We start from the raw sequence: 10951 nt of genomic DNA on the forward strand, positions 1-10951 counted from the left end.
AGTCAGTCAGTTATATGCTCAAGGTTTTCTTACACTCCTCACGGACACATGGAAAATTACCAAGGGTTCCATGATTATTGCCAAAGGGGATAAAGTTGGCAATCTATATGTTATAGAAACTTATGATGAGGTGGGAGCTACGATGACTGTTGTGGACAGCGATGCTACACTTTGGCATCAAAGATTAGGCCACATGAGCAAGAAGGGCCTACAGGTTATGCTTAATACAGAGCAACTTCTGGGTCTCCAATCACCAGATTTAGAATTTTGCGAACATTGTCTTCATGGGAAACAAAAACGTGTTAGTTTTTTGAAGCATGGTCATGACAAGAAGACAACACCATTGGAGTTGGTGCACTTAGATGTCTTTGGTTCAACAGAGGTAACCTCCTATGGAGGCGTAAATTTCTTTATTTCCTTTCTTGATGATTGTATTAGAAAGGTTTGGGTTTATATGATGTCTAGAAAGTCTGAAGTTTTCTCCAAATTCAAAATTTTTAAAGCTCTTGTTGAAAATCAGAGCGGGCACAAAATTAAATGTTTAAAATCAGGTAATGGAGGTGAATTTTGTTCCTTGGAGTTTGATAACTTTTGTGCAAATCATGGTATTCGACGGGTGAAAGTTGTGCCATACACCCCTCAAGAAAATGGGGCAGTGGAAAGATTAAATCGAACTATACTTGAGAAAGTTTGATGTATGCAATCTAATGCCGGTTTAGGCAAAGAATTCTGGGCAGAAGCCTGCAATATAGCAGTATACTTGATTAATCGAAGTCCTTCATCTCGTTTGGACTTTGGAATACCAGAGGAGGAATGGCTAGGTAGAAGGATTTCCTGCTCACATCTTCGAGTGTACGGGTGTCAAGCATTTGTTCATGTTCCTAAAGAAAAAAGGAGCAAGCTGGATTCAAAATCACAAGAATGTATCTTCTTGGGTTATGGTGAAGATCAGTACGAATTTCGATTATGGGATCCTATTGCAAAGAAGATTGTAAGGAGTCGAGATGTGGTATTTAATGAGACAAAGTTTTCGACACTTCAATCAGCATCACAGGAAAGAATAGTTGAAGATTTTATTCCTATGTCTTGTTTAAATGAGAATAACTCGTCATTCAATCCATAGTCTCAGCCTATGGTGTCTACTCCTATCTCTGTTTTGGCTCCATTTCCTGGTGTTAGCAGTGATTCACAATCTTCTTCTCATACTCTGCCATCATCACAACAGACAGAGCATGAAAGAAGGGGAACCTCTGACCATTTTGGGCATTTGGGACAGTTTTTTAGTGAAGTTGCTGCTGTAAGAAGACAAGAAGAGCTCAATGGTGATGACACATACAGGACAACTCATGCTAGGTTGCAGTCCACTCTCCCATGCAGGAGGAATGATGCTTTGACTCACGGTAATGAGCAAGGTGTGTGCTCTGCTCAAAGGATCGGGGACTCCAGTTTTGAGCACCATGATCTGCAGGGGATTGACACCACATATCCACGTCCTCCTCAATGTAGTCTTCAACCTCCCAGTCACATTTTCTCACCACATTAGCAATTTTAGTTCTCATTCTCAAGACAGACATCAAGAGTTTGAGGAACACGGGATGCAAAATTGCAATGATTATCCACACAGGTTGTTGGAAAATAATTTTAACAGCAAACCAATCACCGATGAAAGAGGAGTCACTGGTTATGATGTGTCTCAAGGCATTGAGCAGGATGTCTGTGAGTCTGGAGGTATTTCATCCACACGGTAGATGAGACAAGTTTGTTGTCCTGTCGGTGAAGAACAGGGAGCCGTCAGTGGACCCTCTTATTCATGCAGGGATTATAACATTGGCTTCAATGGTCACAGTTATGATGCGCAAGGTGTAGGAAAAGTCTTTGGAAATTTGCACAGTCCACAGATATAGAGGACGACATGTATGAATTTACTCCATCTCCCACAAGCTACGTGCACAAACAGAGCCATCGTGGTAGTGATAGTCATTGCCCGTTAGGTGACAAATTAGCTACAACTCCTCCAATATATGATAGGAATTGTGTAGAACACTGTATAAGGACCACTAAGATGACAGGAGACTCTAATTTGAGTCATTCCAAACTTCATAATATTGGAGCAGCCAACAATACACAGAAAAATTTGGGTGATTTGATGAATACATCTACTTATCACATTCAACAGAGAACTCCCACATCTTCAACTGGCAGTGATTATGAATTAATAAGAAATAATTCTTAGAATGAGCAACATAATCCAGACTTAAGGCGATCTACAAGGCAGAGGAAGATGCCTGCAAAGTATTCAGATTATGAGCTCCTTTATTCCAAAGAGGCAGACCCTGAGATATTAATCTCTGATCAACTAGAGCCGGCTAATTTTAGAGATGCTTGCGAAAGTACTGATAAAAATCAGTGGATGATTGCAATGGAAGAAGAGATGAAATCTCTTAAAACAAATAAAACATGGGACTTAGTTCCACTTCCACCCAATCGGAAACCTTTGAAAAATCGTTGGGTATATAAGGTGAAAGAAGAAGATGGTGGAAGAAAAAGGTACCATGCTCGATTAGTTGTCAAAGGATATGCTCAGAAAAAGGGGTTAGATTTTGAAGAGATTTTCTCACCTGTTGTTCGAATGACTACAATCCGGGCAGTTTTGGGATTGGTAGCCATTTGGGATCTTGAGCTCGAATAGCTTGATGTCAAGACAACTTTTCTACATGGTGACATCAATGAAGAATTGAGAAGAGATATGTCTAATCATGCCGGCTAATTTCAAAGAATGAGAGATAGTTCTCATTCTCAAGACAGACATATCTCTTCTTCCATTGCAATCATCCACTGATTTTTATCAGTACTTTCGCAGGCATCTCTGATGCAAAATTAGCAACTTCACTAGAAAACTGTCCCAAATGCCCAAAATGGTCAGAGGTTCCCCTTCTTTCATGCTTTGTCTGTTGTGATGATGGCAGAGTATGAGAAGAAGATTGTGAATCACTGCTAACAGCAGGAAATGGAGCCAAAACAGAGATAGGAGTAGATGTTGAATTGTGAAGGCCAACAGACACTTATGTTTTTCCCTCCATTTATTTTGTCTCTTCAGCTAATCATTTGTGATCTATAAATGTTGATCGCATATATTGTAAACTAAATTGGTTTTTCTCATTAATATAATTCCTCTGCTCTCAGTGTGGACGTAGCCACATTTGTGGTGAACCACGATAAACTCTGTGTTTATGCGTTTTTGCTGTTTTGTATTTTTCTTTCGCATTCTTGGTTAATTTACAATTGGTATCAGAGCCTAGTTTTGGCCTGGCCATGGGTTCAAATCTCCCTGGTGTCTTCCCGACCCGCGTAAGCACCTGGTATGCGTGTCGAGGAGGAGATTGTTGGGTGATGCGATGCGCTCCCCTGCCCACAGGTGGTTAATTATGTGGTGTTCCATATTCACTAACAGTCATGGCTTTTGGTGCAACGGTAAATGAGCCCAACAATCCCTAGCGTGGTTAATATTTTAAAAGTCATGAATTTGGAGCATATTATAGATCATATCTGGTTATGGATGCTTCGCTCCAAAGAATAACCATCACTGGACATTGCAAACTCTTGCTGCAGGCCCTCGAAATCAACTAAACGGTAGCCTATTTTGCCATTTATTGGTAGGCTTAACTTGCTTTGTTCGCGTTGTGGTTAGAGTTACGTGACCTAATTATACAGTGGTAAACCATGTGGACGATATTGAAAGGGTTTTTTGGTATGAGTTTCCATTCATTGAAGGCTTCCTGGTTTTCTTTTTGGCCCAACATGACTTCGTTACTGAGTGAGGCGGTCCCGTAGGATTTGCTATCTTCTTTCTCATCTTCAGCTTCGTGTATAGACTTAGGAGAAATGGCCCCAAATTGAAGTTGCCTCCTGGACCACAACCATGGCCACTCATCGGAAGCCTCCATCTCTTGGGAAACCTTCCTCATCAGGCTCTTGCAACATTGTCAAAGAAATACGGACCCATTGTGTTTCTCCGCCTGGGCTCCGTCCCTACCGTTGTGGTGTCTTCCCCCGGCACGGCAAAGGAATTCCTCAAAACTCACGATTTGGTCTTTGCAAGCAGACCAAACTGCGCGTTCGGGAAATACATATGCTATGATCATAAAGACGTATCGTTTAGCCCCTATGGATCTTACTGGAGGCAGATGCGAAAGCTCTTGACGGTGGAGCTGCTCACAGTGAAGAGAATCGATTCTTTCAGATTTGTCAGAGAGGAAGAAGTTTCTGCCATGGTCGCGTCCATCTGGCAGGAAAGCGGGCGCGGAGCGAAGTGTGTGGATGTGAAGAAGAGGCTTTCCTCCCTAACACAACATATTACGTGCAGAATGTTTGCCAGCAGGACGTACTCCGACAATGAGTTGAATGGGGGAAATAGCTTCAAAGAAATGGTTGAAGAGATGTTTGTTGTGGCTGGTACATTTTGCATCGGCGATTTCATTCATTCTCTCGACTGCCTCGACTTGCACGGAGTTCGTCGACGCACGCAGACCGTCCACAAAATATTCGACGGATTTGGAGAAAAAGTAATTGACGAACACATGTTGGATAATGGAAAAGGTCAAAAGGATCGCGTTAAAGATTTGGTAGACGTGATGCTAGAGATGGCCGATTCGGAGGGCCAGACGATATCACGAACTCACATCAAAGCCATGATCTTTGGTAAGTTCACAATCATGGTCGTCTTGACTTTATGAAATCTGATTACAAATTACTTAAACTATTTTGCTTTTAACTATCAGTGGAGCAAATGTGTTGGCTCTTCAAGAAATATATTATCTGCTAGCAGGATATGTTAAAAGTGTTGAAATAAATAAATTATCTTAGATATGGTCGGTACAGACCAGCCGCCCAACACAGACGATAGACAATTTTATGCACATGTTCAATCTTCCACCATCCACTCCAACTACCTTTCATTAATATTTCAGCTAACTCCTCCTAGAGTGTAAGTGACATTTAATATGTATTTTTCTATAAATATAATGGACTGGACCTGTGTTCAGCAGAGCCCATTTTCTGAGTTTCTCTATGGGTTATCCTCTCTATGGCTTTCTCTATTGTTTGGTTTCTTTGTTGTGTTGTGTTCTAATTTTCATCATGGTATCAGAGCTTATGGTAAATGATCCAAAAGTCTTGAGAGAGCAATGACTGAAATATTGTGATTGAAAGATGTGGAGTGAAAGATTGTGATATGATTGCTAATGTCTTGTGAAGAAGGTTGCTGTTGTGAGAAGGCTGCCCATTATGGAGCTGGATTGAAGTTCTGTGAATGTTAATTTGTTAAGTGAGCTGAAAGAGGAAAAAAGTGTTGCAAAGGAGATCCAAAGAAATTTCCTCAAAAGAGATTGTTATCATGTGTGAGAGTGAATGTTCAAGCCATTGTGAAAGATGATTGATATTGTCTTTGAATGGAAGATGGTTGGTGGTGTATTTGGGCAAAGAATGTGATTTGTGATGTAGTCAGTTAACGAGGCAGCATATTGTGTTAAAGGATAGCTCGTGCTAAAGAAAGATATTGCTAGAAGGAAGAGAAAATTGAAAGTATGATATTGTTGGAAATGTGTGAAATTGGAGTGGATAATCAAAAATAAAGAAGCATTGCTGATTTGAAGCAACTCAAGAGTGTTGGATTGCTATTAATGCGGGAATGTCAAGTTGTTATTCATATGTTTGTGGGATGTGGAGCAACTTTGTGCAAGCGGGAGAGCCAAAGATTGCATACATATTTCTAATGTGACATGAAAATATCAAGGGAGTGCTATGAGAAAGAGAGAAGCCATGAAAAAAAGGAAGCTAAAATTGAAGGTGAAAGCTAATTTTGTTATTATTAATAGTACTTTATTATGTGTTTTTATTTGAAATATGTGTAGAGTATTATAAGTCATTTGTAGGAGTTAGCATTCATTATGAAAAGAGATGGCATGCTAGAATTGTTGTCATGGTGCAAAGGTCTTTGTGTGTGCTGATTGGATAAAAGTATTGGGATTGGAAGTGAGAATTTGTTTGTCTAATTGTGAAGGATATGATGTTCTTGATAGTGGTCATGTAATAGAAGTTGATTGCATTGATATCCCCCAACCAAGTGATTAAAATTGAATTAGTGATGATTTTTAATGGGCTATGTGAATGTATGGGGTGCATTATCGGTTGTGCCCGACACCCCAAATGTTTTTGGTTTGACATATTGATGAACCATGTATGTGAAAATGATTCTTATAGAACTGGCGAGTACAATGGCTGGGTACCCATGTATCTCAGTAGATGGATTACTTTTTATATGGACTCAATATTTAGTTTGATGCAGGTACAAAAAAGAAAGGCCCAAAGTGGTGATAGTTTCCCCATAGTGATGATTCGTGGTCATTAGAACCAATGAGTGCTTGGTTTGTAAACCATTTGAGTACAAAGTTTATGGTGATCTTGAAACCATTTGTGTGATGTTTGAGAAGTTTGTGGTGAACTTAAAACCACTTTGATATTGCATCGGTTATGGGTAATCCGTACAAAACCTAGAGTGATTATGATGAGGGAAACAAGATGAGTGAAAGCATTTGATAATTGATTGTAAATGGGTACCTAACAAGGCTTAAGGCTAGGACCCATCGTCTTTAGACTATGGAGGGATTTCTAAAAAAAATAAAAATATGATAATTAATTTATGGGGGGATGTTGAAATAAATTAATTATTTTAGATATGGTCGGCACAGACCAGCTGCCCAACACAGACCATAGACAATTTTATGCACATGTTCAATCTTCCACCATCCACTCCAACTACCTTTCATTAATATTTCAGCTAACTCCTCCTAGAGTGTTAAGTGGCATTTAATATGTATTTCTCTATAAATATAATGGACTGGGTCTGTGTTCAGCAGAGCCCATTTTCTGGGTTTCTCCATGGCTTCTCCTCTCTATGGCTTTCTCTCTTGTTTGGTTTGTGTTCTAATTTTCATCAAAAAGGAGGGACGGAAACGTCGGTGACATTGATAGAGTGGGCGATGAGTGAGCTGCTGAGGAATCCTGCAACGCTGGCACGAGTGCAGGAAGAGATGGACAGTGTTGTGGGCAGAAAGCACAGAATAAAGGAGAGTGACATTATGAAACTTGACTACTTGCGATGCGTTGTGAAGGAAACGTTTCGGCTTCACCCGCTAGTTCCTCTGCTCATTCCGCACGAGTCGATGGAAGGGTGCAACGTGGGAGGATATTTCATTCTGCCAAAGACGAGGCTGCTTGTGAATGTGTGGGCGATGGGAAGGGACGAAAATGTTTGGAAAGATGCTCGTCACTTTAATCTCGAGCGGTTTATGGGGAGTAATAAGGACGTGAGAGGTCAGGACTTTGATTTGCTGCCTTTTGGAACAGGAAGAAGAGGATTCCCTGCGATTACCATGGGTATCTCTGTTAGTGAATTGGCACTCGTTCAGCTCATTCATTGCTTTGATTGGACTGCGGAGGGCCAGATAGATATCGCTGAACAGTCTAGAATAACTGTTCCCAAGAAAAATTCGCTATTTGCCTGCCCTATATGGAGGCTCACTACTGAATTTCCAGTTATCCAAGCATTCTATGGTGATTGTGTTTCTTAGGTTTCTAATTTAGAAGTTGTGGGCTCTTAGTTGCTAGAAGAGTTTGTTCTGGTTAGATAAAGTGGGAGAGGCTCGTAATCTTTGAAAAAAAATAAACATCAAGTTTAACAGAACAGACTAATAATAGAGGGGAGTCTGTTAGTCCTCATATTAGACGATTATTCTCACATCAACTTTCTACTACTATTTATTTGCATTGATAATAGCTCTTTAATAAGTTTTACATGTTGTCCTTAGTATTTTTATTTAATAAAATTAAAAACTGAATTGTAGGTTGGATTGTACAATTTTTTCTGAATTTGTAAAATTTTTTTAAACAAATGGGCTAATAATAAAAGAAGCATGGTAAATATATTATTATATGGACATGAAAGTGAAAATGGTAGGAAAAGAGCGAAAAACAAATTCGAAAAAAAAGCAGAGATACCAAAGCAAATCAAATAATGCGGATTCAAAACCGTATTACAAAGCACTAAATAAAGGACATCAAACGACAGTTGTAAACAATCCAAACCTTAACAACAGAGCAGAAAACCATAGACATCAAGTAAACATTAGCCATATCAATCACAAAAATACGCAAGGGCAAGAAGAAACAAGAGTTAATGGGAATCGCATCGATACATTCAATCAGTTTCAAATTCTATCAGATAATAAGGCTAGGCAAATTAACTCTTTCAAGGAAACTGTCGAGGCATATGATAACAGAAGGCTTGAGATCTTAAACAAAGGAAAAAATAAAGAATGCCCATCGAAGGCAGAGGAAGGATGGAAAATCATTCAAAGGAAGAAGAAGATATCAAAACAACGCCAGAACCACCAGTTGTTGCAGAAAAAGAAAAATTGGCAAAATAAAAAAAAGACCTAAGATTTAAGATCCAAAATAGAGGAGATGGAGACGGCACAGAATGTAAAAAGCAAAAGGAGGGTAATACAAAACCACCAACACTTTACATATCTGAAGCTAACTGTACGACATTAGGGCAGTGGCAAATTTTAAAGGAAAAAATGGAAATTGAGCCTTCGAAGGACAAATCGTATATCCCTCTACATAAGAGGAACATGGAATCTCCGAAACAAAACCAGCTGCTAGATAAAAGCTTTGCCAATACACTGATCATTAGTGACATATTCACAAAAGAAAGTTGGCAAGAATGTGAAGAAAGGGGGCTTTATGTAGTATGGAATGGCCCTCGCAAATATATCCCGAACCTAAAAAGGAGAATAGAAAAATACTGTCAAGACCGGGTAAGTATAAGTTTCTTTGCAAAAAGCTCATTATTTATTCTTTGCAAATCAATGCGAACTAGGAATTTATTAGCCAAATTGGCAAATTGTTTTTATAAAGGTTTTTTAGTTAAATTTTTACTATGGGAACCTAATTGGTTTGAAGGTAAACCTAACAAAACTGCCTATTGGTTAAAATGCAAAAATTTCCCTCTGAAAATTAAACATATTAAAACCCTAACAAGAATCGAGAATTTTTTAGGTAAGCTAATTGGTATAGAATCTGATTATTACAAAGAAAGTACCATCAAATTCTTGATAGAATCAGATTGTAAGCCAACAAAACCTATAATCAAAAAATTAATTACAAATAGATCAATTTATAACCTAGAATTTTTAACCTACGAGGGAGAATGTTCTGGCATAATCATTCCTAGCACCGAAATTGGATTTAAAGCTACAAACATTAAAGACATGCTCAGCGGTATCAATCAGAGAAAAGGATGTAATAATGGAGTAGCAGATTGGAAATTAGAATCAATAATAGACGAACAGTGTATAGAGGAGCCTAAGGACTCTCAGGAAGGGATAAAAAATAATGATCACGAAGAACACGAGACAATAGAAAGAGATATTTTACCAGCTATTAATCAATGCACTAAATGCAGAAACAATGTTGAGGAATTGGAGACTAATAAGAACAAACTCAAGGCACTAAATTATGAAATTGCAATCACCCAGAGCGATATTGAAGATTTGTTAATCATCACAGAACAAATGCACAAAGAACATTGCAAAACAGGGGAGAATTCTCAGACTTTAAACCCCCTAACCCATAAAGAGAATAGTCAGGAACCATTGGATATTGAGGACCTACAAGTAGAAACAGAAGAATACATAGAATCTCTAAAAAGCACAGATACTCCTATTCAGAAATCAGCTAAAATCCTAGCAGCGGATGATGAACAATGGAACAATATAACAATTCGCAAAAAGAATAAGAAAAAGAGTTACAAATTTTGGAAAACCCTAATGGATGGCTCAGATTTATTTGAAGAAGTTGGGAAAAGTTAGACCACGGGCATGGAAATGCAAGCAACAATGGAATTACCTAAAGTAACTGAGATTTTAAAAGAAGTAGGCCTATCAGAAAGAGAGGTAAATGAAATAAAAGAAGGACTTAAATCCAATATACATGAGAAGGAAGGAATGAATAACATCGGAACCAATAATAGTCCTAATCAGGTAGGAAAAGAAGAAATAGAAGATATAGAAGAAGGAGATTGGAACTATGAGATGTAAAAGAGGATGATTTAACTGATTTTCTTATTAATGATCTACTAATGGATGAACCAGAAAGAAATGAAGATGAAAAAAAACAGATCACTTCTGAGTTGTTGGGAATAGCTACCAATGAAGAAGGATGTAAACAATCTAAATGTGGCAAAATTAAAAACAGAAGGGGGAGAAAGTCTCTTAAAGAATTAAGAGAAGTAGCAGGACAAGCCAAAGAACAACAAGAAATCAATGATTTATTAAATGCAGGGAAGGGGAAGAGCCTTCCCAGTGTACAATGAAGATCACTTCCTGGAATGGTAGAGGGTTAAATGCGCCTAGCAAAAAAAGGCTATTAAAACAAAATTTAATAGCTTTTGAGTCAGAAATTATAACCATTTAGGAAACTAAATTAGATATTGCAGAAAGTATTAAACTGGGGAAAAGATTAAATCAATTGCAGTCAGACTTCAAAGAATCTTTGAGAACTTCAGGAGGACTAGGAATAATTTGGAATCCTTGGAAGGTAAATCTCACTATAATAAACAAAAATTCTAATTGGATAAGCAGTAGAGTGACAAGTCTAAAAAACAATGTAAAATTTCTACTACTTAACATCTATGGTCCCATCTCCTCTAGGGACAAAGCTACAGTATGGCAAGAGATCAGTGATTTTCTCGCTAATCATCCAGATATGACAGTATTTCTAGGAGGAGACTTCAATGCAATGAGGATGGAAGAAAAGTATGGTGGAAAGCAAATGTTATCATAGATAAATAGGGACTTTAAAAGCTGGGCAGAAAAAAATATGTTGACAGATA

The 10951-nt window shown here is 38.3% G+C and overlaps 1 protein-coding gene across 1 annotated transcript; it reads left to right on the plus strand.

The window, feature by feature from the left end:
* Positions 1 to 3453: 3453 nt before the first annotated feature.
* On the plus strand, positions 3454 to 7795 carry LOC149529043 (cytochrome P450 71AU50-like). Its single transcript, XM_089808101.1, has 5 exons — positions 3454 to 3471; positions 3540 to 3630; positions 3832 to 4698; positions 4864 to 4872; positions 7000 to 7795. The coding sequence occupies exons 1-5, from the start codon at positions 3454 to 3456 to the stop codon at positions 7626 to 7628; spliced, it is 1614 nt and encodes a 537-aa protein (XP_089664227.1). The 3' UTR covers positions 7629 to 7795.
* Positions 7796 to 10951: the final 3156 nt, after the last annotated feature.

This window comes from Cupressus sempervirens, chromosome 11 (genome assembly GCF_028749045.1).
Source record: "Cupressus sempervirens isolate cs-2001-9-10 chromosome 11, ASM2874904v1, whole genome shotgun sequence".
In the NCBI taxonomy this organism is placed as follows: Eukaryota; Viridiplantae; Streptophyta; class Pinopsida; order Cupressales; family Cupressaceae; genus Cupressus; species Cupressus sempervirens.

Bases quoted from the DNA above. Each gene is read 5' to 3' on its own strand.
- LOC149529043 (XM_089808101.1), top strand. The intron at 3,631-3,831 runs GTAGCCTATTTT...GCGGTCCCGTAG, and splicing joins CCCTCGAAATCAACTAAACG to GATTTGCTATCTTCTTTCTC.